The sequence below is a fragment of the Loxodonta africana genome, chromosome 22, assembly GCF_030014295.1.
Source record: "Loxodonta africana isolate mLoxAfr1 chromosome 22, mLoxAfr1.hap2, whole genome shotgun sequence".
Taxonomy (NCBI): domain Eukaryota; kingdom Metazoa; phylum Chordata; class Mammalia; order Proboscidea; family Elephantidae; genus Loxodonta; species Loxodonta africana.
The window spans coordinates 19,156,698-19,183,060 of record NC_087363.1 but is presented as its reverse complement, the minus strand read 5'-3'; the positions used below and the strand labels follow the sequence as shown (position 1 = coordinate 19,183,060).

Below are 26,363 nucleotides of genomic sequence, written 5' to 3'. Positions count from 1 at the left end.
AGACAGCATTTTGGAGTTTTACTAATATGCTGCTGAATTAAAACGCATTACAAATATATTATTTTCTGCAATTCTGAGTATCAGTTCATTTAACTGACCCTATTTTGGAGCCTTAATGCTTTGCAAAACCCTGCTTTTTGCTAGGTTTAGTCTCCTGTATTGTGAGCTGAGAGCTTAGTGCCTTCTGCACTGTCCCACCCTGCCCCTGCTCCCGGCCAGAGGCGAGTGTTTAGGCTCTTGGTCCAAATATGCTGATTCAGGAGAGCTCTGTCTGGTCTCTCCGTTTAGATGATGAGGTAACCGTGGGGAAGTTCTATGCCACTTTCCTGATACAGGACTACTTTAGGAAATTCAAGAAACGGAAAGAACAAGGACTGGTGGGAAAACACCCAGCGAAGAACACCACAATTGCCCTACAGGTGAATTATCGTTTGTTTGTTTTTCTCTCTTTCCACTAACAATTTTGCAAGCTTATTTGAAATACTAGAGAGCTGACTATTCATGGTTGAGCAGTACCACAAGGATTTTGTTAAACTGAGATACTACACACTCCCCAAAATGTGGACTGGTCATTTCTGGGCCACAAGGTAAGTGCCTGCATCTCCTTGCTTCCTCAGTGGTGTCCCACATCTGCTGCTGGCCTCGCCCTGTGGGGCAGGACCCCAGAACAGCCCTGCAGGCACATCCCTGGGGGGAGGGAAGTCAGTGCTTGCACCCTCTCCTCCAGGCTTCCCCAAGGCAGTGTCTTCTAGGCAGGCAAGTCCAGCTGCTGCAGAGAGGTCCCAGGGTTTCCCCACAGCCCTAGCTGCCCAGTGAACAGCTTTCCATCCAAACGCAAGTGCTTCGTTTTGTTTCTGTTTGTTTCTTACCCCACTGCTTGTTGGTTTTCGGTCCATTTCAGTAACATCCATCACCTCCTAGTGTGTACAGTGTGCGTGCATGTGCGTGCGTGTGTGTGTGTTTGGTGTGTCTTGTCTGCGTGTTGTCGCCTGATGGCCTTGAGGCTTGCTGTGCAAGTGCTTCTCTCTTAGGAACCAGGCCAGCCTCTGGCCCCTCACCTCCACTCCAGCCCTGCCCCCGCCCCCGGCTCCTAGAGTGTGGGTGTGGCTTCAGGAACCTCTGGTACCAGCCAGAGTTAGTACAGTCAAGGGAGATAGAACCCCAGGTAAGCCCATGAGGATAGTAAGCACAGACTTTGAGATGGGAAGCAGGTGTGTGTAGAAGAAAGGGAATCACAGTAGAGAACTGCAGATATTGGGGCTGGGAAGCTGGTTTGTGAGTGCCATGATGGAGAGAGCAGGCTGAAGGAAGAATGGAAAAAAGGCACTAAGAGCCTGAAGAAGGGAACTACAGAGGTTGGCAAGCTGTCAGAAACAACTGTCCAAACCTTTTGAAAACCCTGTCATCCCTTCTACCCAAAGTGCCTTAAATCCATTGTGAGTAAGATAAAGAATCTTTTTCCTTTTTTATTCATTTACTCTAAAATCACTTTTATGTCCCTCTTGTCACCATGTGTCTTATATTTGGCCTCGTAGGTATTGATGAGGTTCAATGTGGAGCAGGCATTCTGTTTTTTTTTTTTTCTGGAGAAAAATGCCCAGCATTGTTGTGTGTTCAAAGTGGTGGTAACTACCAAAGCGGAAGCTTGTCCATGATCTTGCTGAGAGAATATGAGTATGAATATGGATGACAATGAGTGAGCGAATGAATCAGTGTGGAGTTCGTATATATGAGTGTGGAGTTCGTATATATATATATATATATATGGTGGGTTAGTGGATGTTAATTCAAGGTGAAACCTCTGCTGTGCCCAGAAAGCCGCAGGGGTTGGGGGAGGAGGTGTACGTGGAGGGAAGGAAAGCCACTGAATCGGAAGACAGTCTCTAGTTTGTTTCTCTCTGATCACCTAGCCTAAAGGAGCTCAGTGAATCCCAGGCCCAGTTAAATAGCTCAGGTCATAGAATTTGTGCGTAAAGCTCTTTTGCCTCTGGTCGATCCAGTTTGCAAACTGACAGTCTTCCTGGACCCCTGTGCACAACTAGCCTTAGAGGAAGCAAACTGAAAAGATGTGTGTAAATTTGAACAGGCCTCTGGTCCATATGTTCTTGAGGGAAGCAAGGCCAAGTTGGGTGCAAGGAGAGGGTATGATTGATGTGTTTTTGAAGGCTCTTCTCTAAAGTAGCCCTGAGCTTGGAGGTCTAGGGCTGGCCAGATTTCAGTTATGTGGTGCCCTCTATTTATAGGGAACTGCTTGCATTCTGGAAATCTAGTTAGTGGGGTTGAAACGTGTTGAATTTTCTGGCGGGGGAAAAGACTGTTTCATCGACGCCTTGTGTCTTAATTTAGCTCTGTGTAATGAGATTTCTGTTTTCTGTGGAAAGCATGTATGATAACCAACTAGGTCCGATTATACCTTTCTTCGGGCCCCTGATACTTCTCAATTAGATGGCTTCAGTATTTGCTGTGGTGGCTGGATCTAGTTTTTTGATATTTTAAAACATGCAGAAACAACACATGATTAAATAATATTCATGTACGGGGTTCACTGAGTCTTAAGTCAAATGATGCTAAAACTGCATTGATAGATCACGGGTTAAAAGACTCTATTACACGGTGTTAAAATAACATCAAGGGTTTTTTTCATCTAAACATTTTTCATTCTGTTGTTTATGGAAAGAGTTTTATTTCCGTGGTAAAATTCAAATATTTCCACTTAGATGATAATATCAATACACTTTGACATAGTTCCCGTGGGAGTTGAGGCTATGTCTATATTTTATGTTGAGTACACAGCATAGAAAATTAAGTCGTGTTCATAATCTTGACAGATAAATTCTATAAATGCATTTGATTCTGAAACAAACATTAAAAATAGAAAATTCCTGTCTCTTTGAAGGATAATTCTCATTACATTTTTGGCTTCCTCTGCTGTAGAAATGGCTTTAGATGTGATTTGTTACTCTACGTTAATTAGCATGAAAAGGTTCTTCTCTCTGCATGATGAAGTAGTACATGGTGATAAGGCGGTTAGGGGAATCGGGTCCACAGCAATGGGAGGAGTGTACCAACACTGTATCTAGGACAAGCACACGTGTTCACAAGGAAGCCCCTGAAAGTGGGCATAGCATGTTGAGAAGTGGGGTGACTCACTTCTCCCCTGACAGGGTACCACATGGCGAACGGACTGATTGCTGCTGGAAAATGGAGTGTGGGCATCCTAGTGTGAGCACAGGAGCAGAGACGTAGGCATGTGTGTGCTTGTGCTGCGTAGAGTGCAGTCTGTCGGAACGGGTTTTACAACTGGTCCAAATTGTCTGCGTCCCCCTCCGGAATGGTTTTTAGGAGCACACAGATGTACTACGGTTTTCAACCTGCAGGCACCGTCTGATTGCTCTATTCAGACCAACTGCAGTGTTGCCTTCTACGTGAAGGAGAAGGGCCTGAGGAACTCCTGGATCCGAGTGTGGTCAGGAGCTCGGCATCTGGGGCCCTCTGACCAATGTGATCTGGATGAGTGTGTAGTTTTCATCTGTCCATTCATTTTCATCATTAAAACCAACCTTCTCTCAAGTCCCTCTCCAAAGAGGGAAATAGAGAAGCTGCATCTGGCCTTGCTTTCTTTCTCCATCCATCTCTGACATGCCATATTCACTTTAGTTTGACTCAGCATTTGCTCTTCATCCATTGTTGGCTGCCTCCAAGTGACCTGCAAGTTTCCACGAGGAGCAAATTAAAACAAACAGCTAAGCAGCCATGAAAACAGTCCCCTTTCCAGCAAGTAGTAATGCCCATTGAATGTCCCAGCATTCCCTCCAGACACAGACACGAATTAGTCCAGTATATGATGGATAAGAATAAGAAAAGATCCCAAAGTGGGAAAAGTTTTGTTCATTTCTCTTTCTTTCAACACTTAAGAATTTCCCTTAGGCAAAAGACATGGGCTCTGATGGAATCCGAGGAGATGCCTGTTCTCCACTCATCCCAGATGGGAGCCTGTCCATCCAGTGACAGTAAAATTTTATAGGGATAGTCTCTTTTACCTGTTTGGAAGTTGTGTTTAGGGAGGAGGCCATTATTTCCAGCTATAAAGAATTAGGTTGTTAAACCATGTCATTTTAAAGCCTGTGCCACTGCCAACAGATGGTGATGTAGGCGGTCCAGTGGAAATGTGGGTGGTATACCAGAAACAAATGACTCTTTGTTCCTGATGTGCCTTGATGTTGCCTTCTCAGGGAGGTGTAAAAACAGAGAACAGGCCATTCCACAGACATTTAACTGACAGCGTCAGACTCCTGTTGTCAATCCACTTTAGCCTAAAATGTAGTGAGATTTTTTTGTTTTGTTTTGTTTTTTAAAGCATGATTCCATCTAAAGCCATAAAAAGGCTTTTTTTAATTTAAGAGGAGAACAGATGCTAACAGATAAGATTTCACCGGCTGATTCATTTGTTTCAGATGCTTGAACGGATGCTTTAGAATTTTCTGCCTGAGCTACGGCACCAAGCTGGTTAGTCGGAAGGCGTTTGTGGCTAAGGCCTTGAAAGGGAAAAGTCTCAAGTGGGCTTATTTCTACTGAAACAGCATTTCAGGAGAAATGCAGGAAAAAGCAAACCCAAGGCCCCGGGGAGACCCCTTCCAAGCAAAGCACTCCTCCAGAGGTGGAAGCGGGCTGTGGCCCATCTGCGGAGCCACGGCCGCCTGTCACGGATGCTGCTCACAGTGGCTCTTTTCCATGAAAGGGAACATACAAGGCTTAACAGCTTTGGCTTCCAAAGCAGAGACTCAGAAAGGGAAAGAGAGAGAGAGAGCAAAGGAGGGGGGCAGCCGCCCCACAGAGAAATGAAATGAACACAACTTCCTGATGCTGGCCAGTAAAAAAAAAAATAAATTTTTAAATAATAAAAAGAATAAGCAGACCTGCTTAAGATGGGCAGCTGACTCCGTTCCAAAGTCCTGCATCCCTAGTTTGCCTGAACGCCCAAAGACTGGCAGGCCCCTTGGCACTGAGCTGACAGAGTTCCTTTTATATCCCAGTACGTCATGACCTCCTGACCAGCCAGCTCCTGCTCTCTGCAGTCTCCCAGTTCAGATCGCAGTGAGAAATGGACAGGACAGGAAGCTCAGATACACCCATTTAAACTAACACATAACACCTGCATGCCAGCCAATCCAGGCAACACCTCAGGTTCCATCTTAACGTGTCCACGGGAAGTACCACCACACCCAAACCTCATTTACCATTGTCCGTCTTTAATTTGTGCTCAGAGCCAGTCTGGGGATGCCTCTTTGGAAACTGTGTGGTCTAGTTTCAAGGACACTGGGAGTCAGGAAACTTGGGTTCTAGTCCCAGCTCCAGCGTTCACTTGCTGCGTGACTTTGGGCAAGACACTTAACCTCTCTGTGCCTCAGTTTCCCCGTCTGTAAAATGGGGGTAATAATGTCGACCTACCTCACAGGGCTGTTGTGAGGAATAGCTAAGTGATTGTAAAGCACTTTGAACGTATAAATGCTTATTATTAAGACTACAACAATAATATCATATGCCTGTTTACTATCAGAACTTTAAGAAATTCTTGTTTTTCTTTTACCTCTTTTCTGTTCTGTAACTCTAGTTACCCATTGAAAAAGAGAACTTTCTCCATTTTAAGATATCTAGGAAATGCATAAAGATGTAAACAGAGGTAACAGTACAGATTGCATTTTCAAATCTCAAGAACTGTAGGTTTTTGCCCAAGAAATCACTTGATGAGCTTAGTTCTGTGCCTGCAAGTGTCAAGGCGTCTGATCTGAAAGTCTCAGCCAATTCTAAGCGGTGGTGCAAGAAGTCTGCACAACCGATGCTGAGCCAGGATACTCAAAATGGCCAATTGGAGTTTTAGAATGAATATTCAAAAGTAATCTTAGTGCAAAAACAATGGGGAAGAATCTAAAAACTTGAAATCTCTCAACCATCTAGAAGAAGGAAGGGCACGTTAGCCCCTTTCATCTGCTGGTCTATGCAGACTGGAGGCTGTGTGTGTGTGAGTGTGTGTGTGTGAGAGAGAGAGAGATGGGCAGTGGAGAATGTGGTGGAGAGAGCCAGCAGAACCTGGGGGAGTGCTGTTCCTGAGTGAGGTGAAAGCTCTTCCAGTGCCCTGGGAATGCAGGGAGCCCTGGAAAGCAGCCAAGGATGAGCAGTGGCACCTGTGGGAAGGACACTCCTACAGGCCCATCCTGTGCATTACTGACAGCAGAATGACTCCCAGCCTGGAGGTCTCTTCCAATGAGGTCTTTTGTGCCTGTGGGCATTTGGCCTATGCCTCTCGTGGCTCACCATACCAGGCGATCTGACCCACTTGGGTTCAGGTGGACCTTGTGGCCTCAGTGTTGAACTCGCCCAGCCCCAGGTTCTGTTCCCACATGTGCAGAACATAGTAAGCCTAGGCACCCTCAGTGGCTGTGTGGATTCTCATGCAGAATCCATAGGGCCTGAGAGCAGGTTTGATATCTCCATAGTGCTCCATGTGTGGTGGTGTGGAGAATCGGGTTGAAAGTCAGCCAAACAGACTCTAATATGGCTGGACCACTTGTTAAGATGTTGAAACATGTCAGTACCTGGTAGTTGACAGCCTTGCCCCTAGCACCTTGAGTCTCCTCAGCCTTGCCAACATCCCAGCCCCTATCCCAGACCCCTCTGTGATCCAACAGCTAAAGGGCTAATGCCTGGAACAGCAGGGGGCCTCAGGGACCCGGGTATGGCTGAAGGCCTGCGTCTGCTCTGATTGGTCACTGCCAGAGATATACCAGTTATTAAGAATTTGGTGTATTGTCTCTGAAAGGGAGCTGGTCATCCCTGTGGTAACAGGGAAGGAGCTGATCTCCATCTGAGTAATGGTCCCTCTGTTTGTCTCAAGTTTATGAAGCACTAAGGAACAATATACACCACTCCACAGCCTATATCACCCCAGTCTTGCAGGGCCAGTGTGACCAGTTGTCTTCTAGATCCAAGTCTTCACACACAAAACCTCAACAGAAAAGCCTTGAACAATTCACATGGGCAGTGTTTTGACTTGGCTTTCTCCACAGTCCTTCCAAATAAGTAGCTGGAAAGTGGCAGCTTTCTAGGTGGGACTTATAGGAAACAAAAGAGACTCTTGCCCCACTTGGGCTTGCTCTGTTGCTAAGTAACAGCATTGGCTGTGGTTGGTAGCTAGGGCCAGTTTATGAAAAAGACAGCTAGAAATAGTGAAGGCTACCACCCTGGCTTTGACTTGAAAGGGAAATAAGGCTTCCTGGAAACTTGGTTTAGAGTCAGACTGTGGAGATGCCTTTGTCATTTCTCTTGGACCTTGGCAGAATATAGCTTCAAATGTAGAAAGAGTTGTAAGAGACTAGTTAAGTCAGTTATCTCAGAATCTTCATAGACACACACAACAAACTAGGTGTTAAACTCCTGAATTTAAAAAACAAAAAGTTTCAGGCCAATGTCCCATCTACGGGAAGCAAACGACAAGACGGCCTCATCTCAAACAGCCTGTACTATGGCATAGCCCCCTCCGGATAATCCGTAAGATTGTCGGGTATTGTGTTTTATACACTTTCTGAAGAGGGGTGATTTTTTCCCTCTTAGAATAGTAATGATTTTCAAAAGTGTTTGAGAAGATAGAATTGCTGAAAATAAAGGCAAGTTATATTATGCAGTAGTAAAAAGATCTTAAATATTGTAGAACGTTATTTAATAATATCTACCTAGTATCTCTGCCTAGCCCAAATGTGTCACAATCCAATTATCCACAGGAAGGAGCTTGCCAAAACTTGGTGACGGTTCCATGGTACCTGGGTGAATTCATTCTTTCTGGAATGTCTTAGACCTAAAAAAGATGTCTGTATGGGGAAATGGGCGGGCATATCACTCTAAGGCAGTAGCAAAGGCAACCCATTAAAGAATGCCAAAGGCTAGCTCAGAGAACCCACATGAAGGACATTTCTTCTGGACGTGGAGAAAGCTCAGCAGAATCAGAGGAATCCTAGACAGGGTGAGGAGTCGTGTGCTTGAGGAGAAGATAGTGTTGTCTCTCTGAGGGCAGGTTGGTCTAGAGCAGCAGTTCTCAAGCTTTGTGGTCTTCGGACCCTTTTGTACTCTGAAAAATTATTGCAGACTCTTGTGTATCCATGTTTACTGTATTGTAAACTAAAACTGCTTTGGTCTGTAGGTCTGCTTCTGTTCTCCATCTGCCTGAAGGAGCTAGGTTAGGGAGAAGAGAAATTCTTAAAACACAGGAGTATGCAAGCACAGATGCCAGAACGATGCTGTCAGCACACATCGTGTGGCCTTTGGAAAATGCTGCAGTGTGCTCATGACAGAACAAGGGTGTAAGAGGCAAAGAGCGTCCTAGTATCATTATAAAAATCACATTGACCTCATGGACCCCTGAAGATGTCTTGGGGATCCCCAAGGTTCCTAAACCACACTTTGAGAGCTGCCGTTACAAAAGAACAAGCTAAAATCGCCCTTAAAGCAAGAGGGCGTTTGGGGTCTTTTTATGATTTCCCTTGTTAAAGGGCCTCCTGTGTAGTAGCACTGCCCCTAACCTGACCCTTTCCCTTCTGCATCTCTCTCCAACCCCAACCCATTTATGTAGACAGAAGCTGCCCGTGCCCCATGTTATCCTCCTAAGTTTAGGCTGAGGGTCCTATCACACTTGCTCAGGTCTTACTACCTGTGCTGATCTGGGGAGTGATGGTCTGGATTAGTGCATGACAGAGCTTTTTTTAAAAATCTCAGCTCCTTAGGGTACAACTGAGGCTAAGAATGTGTACCAACATAGGATTAGTTTTAATGACAACTCATGATAATATAGTTATAAATGTTGATTTAGTTATAAATGAGTTCTGCTAAGTTACTTGAAAGAAGATGAACTTTGATTAAGTGGTACCCCCCAGTCAGGTTCATAGGTGAGTGAGGGCATGGCAGACTCGATTCCAGCCTCTTTCCCAGCAGATGCAATGACTTTCTCATGGTGGTGGTTGAGGTGGGAGCTTGGGAGAGGAGAGCCCAGCATAGTGTCATGGGAAGAGAAGGCCTAGGAGTCAAGAGTCCTAGCTGAGCCTCTGCCTAGTTTGGGCAGATAATTTAACCAAATGAGAATTACCTCGGTCTTCCCTCCCTCCCAGGATGTAGTGAAATAACATCTGTGAGACCGCAATGACAGGTGTAAAAGATGTTATCAGAATAGAAGTTGTGATTTGTAGCTTCTGCTGAGCCAACTTTTATGTAATACTCTTGCCATTACCAGGAAACTGGCAAGAATTTGTGATTCTTGTGTTAAAACTACAGCCAAGAATCAAGATAGAGCAGGGAAAGGTCCTGTATCACTTTAGGTAATTTTGGCAAAGTTTTCTTTATCTTTCAAAGTGATGGTTAAAAAAAACCTCAATATATCCAGCTGAGCCCAACCCTGGCGGAAGGCCTGGCAGAGTAACTTAGGGGGTAATGCCACAGCTGGCTTCAGTAAGTGTCGGAATCACCACGGATAGCTAATAGAGTGTTGTGCTCATGATTCGCAGCCAGTATATTTAACGGAGACCTGTTCACAATTTTTTTTTTTGTTGACAATTTTTTTTGTTGTTCACAATGGACAAAAAGGCCACACCGTCACATTTTCCCTGGAGGAAAACAATAACAAAATAAGGGGCGTGTCAGTGTGTGATGTGATGTGTGGATGTGAGTGCGCCTGTGTTTGTGTGTGTGGAGGAGGCGGAAGACAGCTTGTAGCTGAACAGGTTTGTTCTGTAAGAATTTAATCTCTCATTCTTCCTTCTCACAGAGCTAGCCTAAAAGTATCCCCTCTAATTTGGTATGGGCCGAAACCTACTAAAGGGTTAATCAGAACCAAGATGACTGTGTGGGGGGCCAGCCTTGGCTGAGTGAAACCTGCCAGTGATGGAGAACAGACTCTGCCACTGTAGGGCTCTTGGGCTGGAGACAGAAGGCCTGGTGCTCACGTCCCGAAGATGAATGGCCTGGCCCAGTCCAGACTCGAGAGCTGCATCTCCTATCTTCACTGTTACAGTGTAGGTCCAGGAGGGTGCCTTGGGGGTTTAGCTTGCTGTAGTGGTGTGAGAGGTGGTGGACGTGTGTATCTGATGGAGCTATCTTTCCAGGACAGGCTGTGGAACCATTTTAAATGCATCCAGGTAGGCAAAGTTTAAAATAACCCTAAAAGTCATCAAAAGAAAGGGAGATAATGAATGTTCATATTTGATGTTAAAATATCATAATGGTATGCTATTGCTTCAGAAATGTTTAGAGAGATTTCATGGTTTGTTGCTTTTTTTGTGTGTGACTTAATCATTCATTACAGTAAGTATCTATAAAATTCCAATTAAATGGTGTCTAAAATTTAAAGCAGCAGTCTACAGGCAAAGCGCCAACATTTCTTTTTTAAAGAAATATTTATTATAACATCTAGCATTTTAAAATCAACCAGAAATGAGGCTTGATTCCGTTTAATATTTTATAAGATTGGACATCTTAAAACAAGTCAATAATGTTTATATTTTATAGCAATTCTGTGTTTATTCAAAACCATAATACTACTGTGATGTTAATGGAATGACTTTATATGGCTTTAATTGTGTTGGTTTAAGTGCTAATGACCACATTTCAAATTAAAATAGTATTTTCTGATAGAGGTAGACAGAGATACGAAATATGAAAGACTAGACAGTTTTACTGACTGTAAAGTATTTATTTCAAGGGAAATGTTCTTTTTTTTTAGAGCTGTGGGGAAAAAGTACATTTTTCAAGAGTTTAAGGTAGTTTTCTGCGTTTTTTGGAATTGGACCTTGTGCCTATGGAATTTTTGGAGCAGTTTAAGCTACCTTGAAGCTCGATACATGTGCTAGAAAAACTTCATTTTCATGTTTTATGATATGTAATAAATTCAGGGTGCTGCCCTTAAGCTTCATTTCAACTCAAGTTTGGGAACATCTGTTTCCCTGACTCCCAGCCATGGCAGACACCCCGCCCTAGTTGCACCCCACCCTTGTCGTCCTTCCTGAGTTCACCCGTGGAAGAGTAAAGGCTCTCCCTGACTCTTAAAAGGGGTGTGTTTGCCTGTGTGGGGCAAGCAAAATATAACCATGATTACTGAACCTCCGCTTTCGTGTCTGGGAAGAGTGCTGCCCCCCTCCCATGTCTCTTTAATAAATATGTTGTCATTTTTTTTCCTTTGGAAGTGGCATCTGGGGCCACCTCTCAACTTTCTCCATGATTATGTTGCAAACAAATGATCTGTCCTGTGTCTGTTCACTGCATTACCCTGTCATCCAACCCTGACCTTGTGTATCAGTGAAGACGTGCTGGAGACAGTTTTTGTTTTTATTATGCAATTATATGTGTATTTCAATGAAATGTCAACAAGTCAACAAAGGATGATGTTAAAAATTATCCAAATAAATAGTTTTCTATTTCTTTTAATTGGACCTAGTCCAGTCAGTTGAATGATGGTAAAGAGGATTATCTGTTTTTGTTTAAAATCAAGAGGGTACCTGGCCCGTACTGCCTTGTAACATGGATTAATGTACATGATTTATTTGGGGGTACTGACTTAGTATGTCGTTACTATGCTAATTTTGTGGAGACAGCGGCAGGTGTCTCAAACTCTGTCCCTTCTTGTTTGTGGGCCTCAGATCTGAAACAGACCTTTCTTCCTAGTTAATTCAAGATCAGACTCTACCAAACCCTTGCTTAGCTTAGCTTGTCTTGGTATTTGTACCCTAGAAAAGTCTGAATGAACTGCAGGCCATTTAATACTGTTGAGTACCACCTTTCTTCACAGGCCTGCAGCTCTGCTGTGTAAGCTGTTACCAACATGACATTAGACTTGGCTTCTTGATGTTGTAAGTGGATCCACCTCAGAACCAGTGCAGCCCCAAGCTCAGATGTGCCGGACTTGGGAGTCCTAAGGAGAGGGGTGTGTGTGTGCGTGCACGTGTATGTCTCATGCCTGTGATCAGAGGGACAGGAGGGTGAGAGGCAGCCTCGCAGACCCGAGAACTGCCCTGGGTTTGGCCCTGAAACATGACTTCCTTTTCCCTACAAAACCACAGCATCCCTAGTCAGGAACCTTAAAGCTTTGACTCCTGGCAATTCTTTCACTCCCACAATTTGCGAACTAGAAAGATCTGCTGCTCCTGTACTCAAAGAGTGGTTTAAACCAGACCCATTTTTAACAGCAGCATCTTACGGGCTTGGTGCTTTTACAAAGTAGGCCATTTTTCTAAGATCCTCTTGGGAAGTTCCTGTGCAACTTTACATTTTAAATTTACCTCACCAGTGACCATGGCATCTGCAGAAGACCAGTTCTGAGAATCCTTACAACAGCAGAGCCCAGACCTGCTGACACCTCTCCCCACTGTTCGGTTTTGTTTCCACTGTGTGTCTCATGACTCAAGCATAGTCCTGATGTTTTGTCTGTGTCCTTGCCACAGCTGCCCACTCACCACTGGTGTTGTGGAGGAAGGACAGGGCAGTGGGCTCCTCCCCTGTGACCTGCCACTTGGCCTAGTTCTCCTGTGGAGACCTGCACAACCCATGTCTCAGACATTCTCTAAGACTTTTTCAGCTGCTAAGTAGCTTTTTTTTTTTTAAGTAGCAGGCAACTGACAGCATGAGGAGGCTCCTGCCTGGATACAGGATGGGTGGCCGTAGACCTAGGGGCCAAAAAGGAAATGCCTTTCAGATGCAAGTCTGTCTTTTTGTGCAAAAGGATAAAGCAGCTGTATAGTCCCTATTAGTCTTTCAGTTAGCATGCTATTTCTCTTCAAATTGGTGGTCAAAACATAATTTCACCTCAGCCAGCTACCTCACCTTCCCCCACATATAGTCCGTAACCATCTTAGAATGCTTCCCTAACAAAGTTGTAAACAGTGGAAAGGCTTCTCCCAGGCCTCCGGCAGGGGAAGGTTCTTTCCCGATAGAGCAGGGACCCAGGGTGGAGAAGGCTGGCTGGGAGGGCCCTGGGGAAATGCAGAATGTCTGTGAGGGGCCTGGAGGAAATCACCTGGTGGCTTCTCAAACTGACTGCAGGGGGTGGTGAGCCACTTTAAATCTGTTGTAGTCTTCAGGAGGATACTGAGTGGTTTATGAGTTCTCAGCCTGCACTCAGGCTGCAAGCCAGGGCACGTGGGTGGTCGTGGAGGCTGGGCACTGCACAGCAGCCCAGGTCTGTATGCATGTCGATCGTTGTGTCGTGGTCCTGAGTGTGCGGGCGGCTGTGGTTGTCGTGTCACTCCCTCGTTCCCATGGCTTTTCAGCAGAACCAGGGCCCTGATGGCTACTTGGTCTGCCTGCTTCTCTGGCACCTGCCTCTAGGCTTCCTCATCCTGGAGAACCAGGGAGTCCTAGTACCCTCTCTAGAATGTCCTGGCTGTGCTCTGTAGTATGTGGGCTCAGGGAGATGCTGCTCTGCAGGCGATCCCTCTGAAGAGTGTCATTTAGACAAGGGTGCGGGCCCTTGGCCCTGGTGAGCCCCAGTACTCCCCCTGGGGCCTTGATGCCCAGATACAGCCAGGCAGGTGGAGGCAATTGAAAAGGAAGTTACTGGCTTGAAGGCCTCAAGCATTCCAGCCTGGGACCATCCTGACCATCTCGAACTCCTGACCATGCCCAGCAATGCTTAGTCTGCAGGGATACCTTCAGTTACATTGAACCAAGTAGTGGGTTCCCTGGATTTTCCTTTGGAGAATTCTTCCCCTCCCACAGCTGATTCAGGCAGGAGCAGAGCCGAGACCCAGGTCAGATCCAGGCACACGTGTCGTCTAACCTGTTCTGCCATTTTCATTGATCTAGGCGGGATTAAGGACACTACACGACATTGGGCCAGAAATCCGGCGGGCTATATCCTGTGATTTGCAAGATGATGAGCCAGAAGAAGCAAACCGAGAAGAAGAAGATTTGTTCAAAGTAATTATTCCACGCCTAGCTACACACTGGCCACCTGGAAGTACCAGGGCAGGACTCCGATTTGGGCAGTTAATGATCTACAGAAGAGTCTGGAGAATACAAGCCAGCCCCGGGGCCTAGAGGGACTTGCAGACCACGCCCCCATAGGCCCTCCCACTCACTGGCACCTCTTCGAGGGCCAGGCCTGCTCATTCTCTGATCTTGCCCCCCTTCCCCACACTGTCAGCTTCTGGGGAGTTTGGCCACAGCCACTGACCAGTTGTGGGTGAGCATCTTGGGTCCTTCTAGAAGCTGCCTCTATCACCCCCCTTCTTCCTTGGGCTAACTATTCGATCTGCCAGCTGGGCCTCAGCCCTGCAACCCAGAGAGCATACCCATTGCCCAACCTCTGGGGCTGCCAACCAGCCCAGATGGTTATAAAAGTTACTTCAACTTGGAGAGACTGGAAGAGTACACTAGAGTGGCAGCTAAGAGATTGCTCCCCTGCTCAGGAATCAGTAACCGTCCTCATTTCAGGGGGGACCAACTGCTACATGAACTCGTTCACCCTGATGATTCAGACACCCAGATTGTTTTACAGGGATCCTATGGAGCTTACCTAGAATTTATTTTTCATGTAGAAAATAATTACCTAACTTAGCTAGCCTGCGTCAAATACTTGTTAAATTACCTGGTGTTGTCTCCCATTATTTTGCAGAGAAATGGTGCCCTGCTTGGAAACCATGTCAATCATGTTAATAGTGATAGGAGAGATTCCCTTCAGCAGACCAATACCACCCACCGTCCCCTGCATGTCCAAAGGCCTTCAATTCCACCTGCAAGTGATACTGAGAAACCGCTGTTTCCTCCAGCAGGAAATTCGGTGTGTCATAACCATCATAACCATAATTCCATAGGAAAGCAAATTCCCAACTCAACAAATGCCAATCTCAATAATGCCAATATGTCCAAAGCTGCCCATGGCAAGCGGCCCAGCATTGCGAACCTTGAGCATGTGTCTGACAATGGGCATCATTCCTCCCACAAGCATGACCGTGAGCCTCAAAGAAGGTCCAGTTTTAAAAGGTAACATTTAAAATGTGTTTGCGCTTGGTAATGTGGCATCTGCCTATGTCTCCTCTGGCCCCAAGGAGTGAGGTGGTCCTTTCTCCTCTGAGCTCTGGAACGTGGAGGAGAGTCTCCATAGCACCTGTGAGTGCTCCTGAGTTCTCAGCCTCTTCAGGCACTAGCCACATGATGAGCCTCATGGATAAAAGGCCCTCTGCCCTTCCATCTCCTGCTGTATATGGTACCCCTGAAACAGCAGCTGCAAAACCTACTGTCCCCAGTTTTGTTGACATAATCTGGGTCAGAGGTTGGCAAACTTTTTCTGTGAAGAGCCAGATGGTAAATATTTTAGGCTTTGCCATATGGCCTCTATTGCCATTGCTCAGCTCTGTCAGCATCGCTAGAACGCAGCCATAGATGATATGGAAATGAATGGGTGTGGCTGTGTTATAATAAACTTTATCTGTGGACACTGAAATTTGAATGTCCTATATTCACACGTGATGAAGTATTTTTATTTTGATTTCTCTTCAGTCATTTAAAAATGTGAAAACTGTACAAAAACAGGTGGCAGCCCGTATTGTGGCTTGTGAAACAGTTTGCCAACCCCTACCCTAGGAGGTGGCCTGATAACTGCATATTATATTTGGTTGGAAATATTTAACTTTTGTCTTCTGCCTCCCTCCCATTTTATGCCGTTCCTGGATAGAACCCGCTATTATGAAACTTACGTTAGGTATGTGCTGGTTGCCTCTGTTTATGCGGTAAATACAATGGCGTTACGGGTGTTGCCAACTGGCCTCCTCGACTGCTGAGGAAGGAGAAAAATTCCTTGAGCCATCTAGCGTAATGGGTTATAATAGGGCTGCAGACTCAGGGGTCAGAGGTAGTTGGCTTCTTTCTAAGCAAGAGAGCTTTCAGATCCTGTCTGCTAGACTGTTAGTATCCAAGGACTGATAGTCGTGGGCCAGGCATGCCCCATGGTCTAACTCCTGCAGCCTCACAACAGTGCTGGGAGGGCCCGCTGTGCGCCGATGGAGTGCCCAGGCTTGTGAAGCTGGGCAACTCTTGCCTGCTCTTCCGGTTCAAGTTTCTTGGGGTAGGCAGGGGTGGTTAGTAAATGTAAGACCCAAACCTCCTGAAGACCAGGACCAGGACTTCTCCATTGTCCCCTTACAGTCCTCCGCATAAACCCACTCCGCATATACACGGTATAATCTGCTGTACATGTATCAAACTGAGTTGCATTGTGGGCAGAGTGATCATTTCATTGGGGGCAGGGGAACTAGGTCTTCTAGTTTAATTTTATCGAGAGAAATCAGAAGCAACTTGATCCAAAGAAGGGTGGTGAGAGAGTGGAGAACTTTGAGGACATACAGTCCTTTCTTTGGGGAGAGTTGATGTCATTGGGCCCAGGGCAGGCTGAGTTTCGGGAAGACGTTATACCAGGCCTCCAACAGAGTAGTCTTTGAAAACTTGGCAAACATTTCCCATGGATGTTTCCCCTGTGACACTGTACTCAGCAGTCCTTCTCCTTGGGTTTAATAGAGCGGGAAGTCAGTGGTAAAGAAGCCTCTGCGCTCCATGTTCTGAAGCCACACTGGGTTGGGGCTGGGCTGGGCAGGAGAGGGAATTGGAGTAGATGGCAGGGTCCTCCCCGTACCACCATCACTGTTTGCAGCCCTCTGGGTCCATTTTCCTGGCTCAGTTCCCCCAATTACATTTACTCCTTTGGCTCCCTGGCCTCTGGCACAGGGGTTTGGTACCCGCATTGGGCAGGGTGCTGAGGGAGAGTCCTCTCTCTTCCCCTGTCCAGATACAGCACCGCTGCCAGAGGCCTTAGCAGCTCAGTCCAACCTGAAGAGGTGCATGTGGGTGTGGGGGGGCGGGGGGAGCCAAGCACGTGGGCGGGGATGCTGGCCTTGTGCTGAGGGCATGGCTGCATGAGCTGTCACCTCCCCAGGCTCTCAGATCCCCTCTCCCTATTGCAGGTCCGACTCTGGAGATGAACAGCTCCCGACTATTTGCTGGGAAGATTCAGAGATACATGGCTACTTCCAGGACCCCCGCTGCTTAGGGGAGCAGGAGTATTTCAGCAGTGAGGAATACTACGAGGATGACAGCTCGCCGACCAGAAGCAGGTAACTGGGAGCAGGTAACCAGGGGCAGGTAACTGGGAGCAGGCAGCTGGGAGCAGACAACCGGGAACAGGTAACTGCGGGCAGGCAGCCGGGAGCAGGTAACCAGGGGCAGGCAGCCAGGAACGGGCAGCCGGGGGCAGGTAACTGGGAGCAGACAGCCAGTAGCTCTGTGCTTGGGCTCACAGTAAGTGCACCCTCTCCCCCTCCACTACATGTTTTCTGCCCCTGGTGTTCTGCCTAGCCATGAAGCCAAAGGGCTACCTACAGCTGACTCTGGATTCCCCAGAAAAGCAAAATGGAGTCCAAATTCCAGGCCAGGGGAAAAGTCAGAGTAGGAAAAATAAGGCCAAAAAGAGGCAGAGCAGAGTTGACTTATTTCCACCAGGGGCGTCTGAGGCCTCTCTGTAAAGGCTTGGGCCTGCTTTGTGGCTGGGTTAGGCCCTTTCCCTCAGTTCTTCAGAGATCAGTCTTTATGTAATTAACACTGGGAACTCTGGCCTGGGGACTGTTTGCAGAGCAGCTTGTCCAGCCATAGCCGTAGGTGGGGTATTCGTGGGCAGCATCCCCTTCCTGCCCCAGTCAAGGGGTCTCTCCTGGAGCTGGAAGAGACAAGAGGTAACAGTGGCACTGTCTCAGCAGAGGTGCCTCTCCCAGCTCCGTCCTGTACAGACTGCTGGTGGTTACAACAGACACTTGCTTTAGGACATACAGGGAGCAATGTGGGGCCACGCAGGTTACTGCCACCCTTTCCCTGTAACCGCATCTCATCATGACCAGGCAGCCCACTGACAGTGAGGTGGCACTGCAGTGAGGTCACTTCCAGCATCTAAGCCGTTTGGAAATGCCAGCCGTGTATTCCAGGCGTTCCACTGCCTGACCCTCATCTGCCTCTCCAGCTGTTCCTTCATCAGCCGCCCTCAAATGCCCTGCTTCTGGTCAGATAGCCACTGATTCTGAGCCATGTGTGCTCTGTGTTTCCGTCTGTAGGGCTTCGCTCTCACCAAGTCCACCACTTGGATGCCCTTAGCCCATCTTTGCATGGCCTAATGCCCCCCTCTTCGAGGGCCTGTCCCAGTGCCTTACTTTCCCATTCCTCTGACTACAGTCCCTCCCCCTACCCCACTCCCAAAACACACCCAGAAGCCATCGTGAACACTTCTTGTCTAACACTGACCTTTTCTAGCTAGTACTGGACACCTGTGTGTGTGTGGTGTTTTCTAAGCTCCTGGGGGACCACGTTTTGTACCTTGTTGTGTCCCTGGCACCGGCCTAGCACCTGGCAAGAGCAGGCACTCGGAAGAGGGTTCTCAATGAGGAAGTGAGTGGATGATAGGCTTCTGTGGCATCTGAAATCCACATTTGACCCTGGTCTGAGGCTGCCTCTGGGATGGAAACTCCCAGCACATCACTTGTCACGGGCCTCCAGTCCTGAGCCTTCCTGTGATGGCCCTTGCTCTCCGTTTAGAATCTTCTGTGAAGCCGAGGATTGTGTTGTTCTCAGCCAATCCAGCTGTGTCCCAGGCAGGTAGGAGAGGACTATAGATGTGGGTCAGCCAGAGCCCTCAGACAAGGCTTGTTGACTAGAATCATGCATGCCCCTTACTCTCTCTTCTGGCCTTTCTGACTGTTAGGCATAACAATGGCTACTACAACAGATACCCAGGCAGCAGCTTGGACTTCGAAAGGCCCCGAGGCTACCACCACCCCCAAGGCTTCTTAGAGGACGATGACTCACCCGTTTGCTACGATCGGAGATCTCCAAGGAGACGCCTACTACCTCCAACCCCAACATGTGAGGCCAGATTTTTTGCTTTGGGTGAAGCCTCCTAGAGAGTAGTGTGCTGCTTCCTCTTCCCCGCCCCAGGGGATGTCGGCCCATGTGATCCCGCCATGGCAGGGACCGCCAGCTGCTCCCCCAGGGCTCCAGTTGGGAGGTGGCATCGGCCTTCCTTCCCTTCTCATCCATATTGCACATGATGGACTTTCAACCACTTCAGCACTGTTTTTGACTCTTTGAGAATAGAGAGAGGTAGTACCTGGCTCTAAAATTAGTGGACACCGTTACTGCCTCCGAGCCTCTGCTCCATCTGAAAAGTAAGCAAGATGTTCACTTTTGTTGTTAACTCCACGGACAGGGCACCTTAGAGAGGGGAAAGGTGGCTCAAGTGCAGAGTGGACTTGGAGCAGGCCTATTTCACAAAGCCCCATGGGCCTGAGGGCCCCCAGGAATTCTTGGTGTCCATCTCTCCGGAGTTACTTGCCAGGGTTAATCTCGTTCTTCCTCATCTCTCCATCCTCCTTTTCTCTCTTTTCCTCCTCTTCTCTCATTTTTCCCTCCTCTTCTCTCATCTTTCCCTCAGGTCTCCCAGTGCCCTCTGCTCATGGGACAGGTTTTGCCCTCTTAGGTGGCCCTCAAAACTCCATTGAGGTTGCTTCTAGGATAGGTGGCTCCCATTCCAGGGCCAGGGGAGCCCCAGACTGCTGAGAAGGGGCAGGGGCTGGCTGCTCCCCCACCCAGTTTTCTTCTGCAGCTATGCTGTAACCGGCGCCATCAGGAGACCTGAGTCAGCTGAGCACCTGGGAACAGACCACAGCTAGCAGTAGAGAAAGAAATGCGGGGGCTCCTGCCTGCTCCCAGCTGGGCACTTTGACTTGGAGCATGTGGGCATTTTGTGATGGTTAAAGAATATCCATTTTTGGTATTTTTGAAGAATGAAGCGTATCTTTGTGCAGGACTCTAGTCAGTAACCAAAAATAGCCGAGACTCTGGCTCCTGAGTCTGCCAAGCTACATACACAATAAAGAGTTGGGTTGGGTGGTGCCCGGGGCCCTGTGCCTCACCCCAGCTGTCACAGCTCTGGTGGGAAGTATAGTCAGGCCCATTTCCATGGTTAATATTTAATTGCTTAGTCCCAAACACATGCTGGAGGCAGGATTCCTTTCTCCATTAATACTGGATAAAGCACTTGCAGGTGAGGCTTTTTTTTGGGGGGGTTTGGTGAGGCCAGTCGGAAGCCTCTCACCTGTGGGATTTCCATTGCCTTCCTTGGATCTTGCTTGCCTTTGCTTATGCAGCTGTCCAGCACACTCAGTGCCCTCAGCAATGCCAGCCATTCCCAGGTGCTGTCCTCAGTGATGGCGAGGAGCCGAGGCAAGCAGGAGCAACTGCCCTCTGTATTCGTAGGCGGTGTGCATTGCTGCCCATCAGCTCAGACCTTGGGCAGGGAGAACATTAAGCTCCACAACTCCACTGGCATTACTTCCTCTTTCAGAGATTGTCCTGCAGAGTAAATAAGGTGATGGGTATACGTGGATCCATTTCAAAAACTGAAAAGCACTATGCAGATGAGAGGGACTGCTGTTTTACTTTCCCATCTCTGAGCCTCTGGCCTCTGCCATCTGATCTTGGAGCTTAGGGGTTGTGTGGTGCTCAGATGGAAGGCTTTCTGATGAAGACCGTGTTTGTTGCACAGCTGTCTGTGCCCACGTAGCCAACTCAACAAGGACTCCTCAGCACGTGCCACGGTACGCACTGGGCTGTCTGTCCTGTCTTTTTGGGAAGTGGCCAACTAAAGACTCAGCCTGGTCTTCATGTGCTCCCCGTTTCTGGAGCGTTGTGTAGAGTTCCCCAATGCCTGGGACGCTTCCCAAGGCTAGTCCTTGAGGGTTTCCAATACAGTTTTACTGGGGCACGGGCAATGTAAGCCTAGAAAGCAGAGGTCAAGTAAGGTCAAATAAGCAGAGGTCAAGTAAGGAAATGACTCAGTCACTGTCTTGCAAACTATAGGCAAGGCTCCCCCGAAGCAGCTTCTGCAGTGCCAGACCCCTGCTAGGATGGAGGAGTTCCCAGGAGGAGGCCTATCACTGTGAGTGTAGGGGTCTAGAATTCAGATTTACCTCCTGGGTTGGTGCACTATCATATCAAACTAAGAGCTAAGGATCATCTTGGTGTCACTGAACCTGTGTATTAGCCTCTTCAGAATGACTATTAATAGGACAACTGTTTTCTTTAGTTTGAGGTGTTCTTTTTTTTGACTTCAGTGCTAAAGAAGTTGGGTTTTCCTGACAAAAATACTTATTACCTGGTTGAACTGATGAGGGCAGGCAGCAGGTCACTCCCTTTAAAATAAAGGTGGAAACACGGAAGTCCTAGGAAGATACTGCAGCCTTCAGAGACTTGTAGGATAGCCAGGTGAGAGAGGGGTAGTCAGGAAATGCTTGTGGGATTCTAGAATGACATCATGCTTCGGAACTGAAATGTTGGTTTCCCAGGGGCTTCTGGAAAAAGAAAAAAATTTTTTTTTTTCTGAGTCAGAAAGCTTTGCCTTCTGGGCTGCCTTTAGCTTCTCCTGAGAAGGCACAGACAGCATTTAAAAGTGGAAAAAAAAAAAAAAAAAGAAAGAAAGAAAAAATTGCATGTTTTAAAACCATCCCTCAGTTGGGCCTTTTCTCCTTTCGCCTCCTGAAGTTTTGAGGCCTAAGAGTTCTTTCTTTTGGACATACTGCTTGCTTCTTCACGAGGTCACTGTTGAAGGTCCAGTACCTTCACTCCAATTCCTGAAAGCCCCAGTGTCCTGACAGAGGACTTGTTCCACAACTGAATGCTCTGCTTTGACTTCTCAGCCCACCGGAGATCCTCCTTCAACTTTGAGTGCCTGCGGAGGCAGGGCAGCCAGGAAGAGGTCCCGCCGTCGCCGGCTTTTCCCCACCGCACAGCGCTGCCTCTGCACCTCATGCAGCAACAGGTAAGTCGGCCCACCTTGCCTCCCTCCCATGTGCCTGGGCCAGGCTCGGCAGATGGGTGCCTGCCTAGCCCTCACCCACAGGACAGCCCTGCCCCTTGGCTGCTAGCTTCAGGAGGGAAGGTGGGACTTTCACACAGTCTGGTTTAATCCTTGTGACGGCTGTGCCACAGAGATACTATTACAAGCCTGTTATACAGATGAACTCATCAGGGAGGGTATGCAGTGTGCCCGAGCTCACACAGGAGGGAGTGACCAGGTCACTCCGTGTCTTACACATCCCTCCTCAGCACTAAAGACACAGCCCGGTACAGTCCCTGACTCAGTGGCAGCGCTTGGCTGAGTCTTCACGATCCACGCGGCCCTCTACTTGCTCCAAGAGGTTGCTTCTTCAATGATGCGCATTTGCTGCACCTCTGTGAGCAATGTGTTGTGGTCACTGGGGGAGTGGCCCCCCGACCCTGCCTGTAGTGAGAGCGTGGTCTAGGGAAGAAGTCCTCCCAACGGTGAAGGCTGGGCAGGACCAGGGCCCACTGGCCAAGGCTTGGCCTCAAGGGCAGGAAAACAGGACAGCAGAGATGCTGTCCGTGTGCATGTGTGGTGTGGGGCACTCCGGGAATACATGGTGGAACGAGCACCCAGTCTGCCAGCGCTGCAGAGCCAGGCCTCCTGAGCACACGAGCACTCAGTGCCATCTCAGGTTTTCTGTCCATGTCTCTGCCAACTTTTTACTGGTCTGCCTTTAATTTTTTTTTCTTTTTTTGTGGTAAAGTATACTTAAAACTTACCATTTTAACCACTTCCCAGTGTCCGTTTCAGTGGCATTAAGCATACCCACCATGTTGTCCAGCCATCACCCCAGACAGAACTCAGTGCTCCTCTAGACAGGAACTCCCCACCCTGCCCCAGCCCCAGATAACCTCTGCTCTACTTTCTTTCTCTGTAATTTGCCTATTCTAGATACCTGATTTACAACTGGAGTCATACAACATTTGTCCTCTTGTGACTGACTTCACTCAGCCTGATGCTGTCAAGGCTCAGCCATGTCATAGCGTGTATCAGGACTTATTTCTCTTTATGGCTGAATAACGTTCCATTCTATGTGTGTGCCACATTTTGCTTATCCATGATACCTATGGTTGGAATTGCTGAGTCATATGGTAATTCTGTGCTTAACATTTGTGCAGCTGCCGAAGTGTCTTCCACAGTGGCCGCACCATGTTATATTCCCACCAGCAGTGTATGAGGGTTGCAGTTTCTCGACATCCTCCCCAACATTTATATGCCTTTTTTTTTATCATAGCCATCTTCATGGGGATGAAACGATCACTGTGGTTTTGCTTTCCATAATGACTAATGGGAGCCCTGGTAACGCAGTGGCTAAGCATTCGGCAGCTAGCCAGAAGGCTGGCAGTTCAAATCCACCAGCCACTCTTTGGGAACCCTACGGGGCAGCTCCACTCTGTACTATTGGGTGGCTATGAGTCGGAATCGACGCAACGGCAATGAGTTTGGTTTTGGGGTTTTTTTTTAACGATGTTGCTGAGCATCTTTTCATTTACTTACTGTCTGGGTTTTTTTTAACGATGTTGCTGAGCATCTTTTCACTTACTTACTGTCTTCAGTTTTTATGTTATTTCTGTCCTGTGTTATCATGGAAGGATAAACCTTTGGAAGGCCCAGACCATCAAAGGCTATGAGCCAAGTAGGCCTGGAGAAAGAGAAGATGCCTGACCAGGCCACATCTTGTTTGTGTGAACTGCCTCCGTGGGGCCATAGGCCTCTGTTGCTGACTCAGACAGGACCTGAGTGCCCCTCTGCCAAGTGGGAATCCTAGGCAGGTCTGTGGGCATGAGCAGCAGGACCTGTACCCAGTGCGTTAGAATGAGCAAATGTTGCCTACACAATGAGTTACGATAGAGCAAAAGGAATCAACTGTGTTTTCCTGTGAGTTCTTAGAACTGTTAGTTTTTCCTGAATGTACTTAAAAATTTAAACTGGGTAGTATATTCATACATCACAGCTTGCATGTCTTCCCTGATTCTTCATCATTCTGAAGCAATTTCATGAATTTAGCAACTGATTCCTACTGGGGAACAGGCGTAGAATATGTAGTATGGATTTCAGGAAAAAGAAAACAGTCTGCTAGAAGGCCAGATTTTTCCTACCCATTAATTTAACTTATTGCAGCCTGCTCACGTTCTTCTAAATTCTTCTCTGCGCTGCCCCATAAAACAGGACCTCGTGCTTGGGCCCATTTGAAGGAAGCATGAGGGCTAGATATGTGAGGCACTCCGTCTCTCCACCTTCTCTTCTCTCCTCAGATCATGGCAGTTGCAGGCCTAGATTCGAGCAAAGTCCAGAAGTACTCACCGAGTCACTCGACCCGGTCATGGGCCACCCCCCCAGCGACGCCCCCCTACCAGGACTGGACGCCCTGCTACACCCCCCTGATCCAGGTAGAGCGGTCAGAGTCCCTGGACCAGGTCAATGGCAGCCTGCCGTCCCTGCACCGCAGTTCCTGGTACACAGATGAACCTGGTATCGCCTATCGGACTTTCACGCCAGCCAGCCTGACTGTCCCCAGCAGCTTCCGGAACAAAAACAGCGACAAGCAGAGGAGTGCGGACAGCTTGGTGGAGGCAGTGAGTATGGCTCTTGGCCCCAGGAGGACAGGCTCTGTGGAACAGCAGAGGTGGCACCATGGCGAACTGTATACTGCAGGAGGGGGTAGCGGTTAGAGCATGGTGGGCGCTGGACCTAGGCTGTCTGGTTTGGGTTTTGACACCTTCCACTTCTTAGTAGCGTGCACTTGGGTTAAAGAGAAAGAGGAAAAGCTGTGCAGTTGAATGTTCCTTATAACATGCATTTAAAAATGGGCCATTACTGCCAATTCTCATAAATTCTCTGTACTAGCATCATGTGAAGGAGCCCTGGTGGCACAACAATTAAGCACTCAGCTGCTAACCCAAACGTCAGCAGTTTGAACCCACCAGCTGCTCCAAAGGAGAAAGATGTGGCAGCCTGCTTCTGTAAAGGTTTACCACTGAGGAAACCCTATGGGGCAGTTCTACTCTGTTCTATAGGGTTGCTGTGAGTAGCACTTCCCCATAGTGTTATCTAGTCTGTAATCTTCACAATAGCAGATTGCTGGGTCTTTTCTCCCATGGAGCCACCGGGTGGGTTCGAACTGCCAACCTTTGGGTTAGCAGCTGAGCGCTTAACTGTTGCACCACTAGGGCAGATATTACTAGTTTATACTGCTTTCCACAGTGGGGCTCATTCTTCTTGGGCCATGTGTGGAGCCCTGGTGGCACAGTGGTTAAATGCTCGGCTGCTAACCCAAAGGTCGGCGGTTTGAATCCACTAGCCATTCCTTGGGAACCCGATGGGGCAGTTCTGCTTTGTCCTACAGGGTTGCTATGAGTCGGAATCTACCTGACGGCAACGGCTTTGGTTTGGTTTTGGGGCCACATGTAGTTTTGAGCTCTATGACATCTCTAAAGTCAAACCCACTCACATTCATACGCACTTACCACATATGAGATCTAGTAAACACGGTCGGGCCGAGTCCCGGAAGCACAGCATGCAGTTAGTGCTTGAGTTGTTGTTCTCTCCTGTGTTCTCAAACCCTTATCATGCATTCTTGTCATTGATCCTCTTGCCTTTAAAACAGGTCCTCATATCTGAAGGCTTAGGACGGTATGCAAGGGACCCGAAATTTGTATCAGCAACAAAACATGAGATTGCCGATGCCTGTGACCTAACCATTGACGAGATGGAGAGTGCAGCCAGCCACCTGCTCAACGGGAACGTGAGTCCCCGAGCCAATGGGGACGTGGGCCCCGTCTCACACCAGCAGGACTATGAGCTACAAGACTTTGGTTCTGGCTACAGCGATGAAGAGCCAGACCCTGGGAGATATGAGGAGGACCTGGCAGATGAAATGATATGCATCACTACCTTGTAGCACCTAGCAAGGGGGCAGACTGGCTCTAGCCACAGGTGGGGCAGAGGAGGGCCAGGGGAAAAAAAGTGCCTCGTAGTTAGGAAAGCTTAGGCACTAGTTTGGAGTACATATTCAATTAGACTTTTGTACAAGTGATGTCACGTCTCAAGGAAGCCATAAACCTGGTAGGGAACAGGTGCCGAGTGGTCGAGCACAGTGCACCACGTGCTCAGCCCCTGCTGCGGCTGCCCCTCATGGGACCCCTGTGGGAAACAGCAGGCCCAGCCCCAAAAGAGAGGTTGGGTGAGGAGGCACACCAGGCGGATGAGTGAGGAGGCAGACGGGACAGGTGAGGAGGCAAACAGGATGAGTGAGGAGGCAGGTGGGGCAGGTGAGGAGGCACACAGCGGGGACTGGGATGGGTGAGGAGGCAGACGGGATGAGTGAGGAGGCAGATGGGGGGACGGGTGAGGAGGCAGACAGAGAGACATAGGGAATGGGTGAGGAGGCACACGGGGGATGGGTGAGGCAGAGGAT

General features: G+C 48.1%; 1 protein-coding gene across 1 annotated transcript in view; it reads left to right on the top strand.

Moving 5' to 3' along the window:
* The window catches only part of LOC100659992 (voltage-dependent L-type calcium channel subunit alpha-1D), a 40,292-nt gene extending 14,139 nt beyond the window's left edge, over positions 1-26,153 (top strand). The window contains exons 9-16 of the mRNA XM_064274380.1: positions 289-419; positions 13,834-13,947; positions 14,645-15,012; positions 16,986-17,135; positions 18,767-18,927; positions 21,759-21,880; positions 24,202-24,522; positions 25,554-26,153. Coding sequence (XP_064130450.1) covers positions 289-419; positions 13,834-13,947; positions 14,645-15,012; positions 16,986-17,135; positions 18,767-18,927; positions 21,759-21,880; positions 24,202-24,522; positions 25,554-25,847 — 1,661 coding nt within the window. The 3' untranslated portion in view covers positions 25,848-26,153. The remainder of the gene's footprint in view (positions 1-288; positions 420-13,833; positions 13,948-14,644; positions 15,013-16,985; positions 17,136-18,766; positions 18,928-21,758; positions 21,881-24,201; positions 24,523-25,553) is intronic.
* Positions 26,154-26,363: the final 210 nt, after the last annotated feature.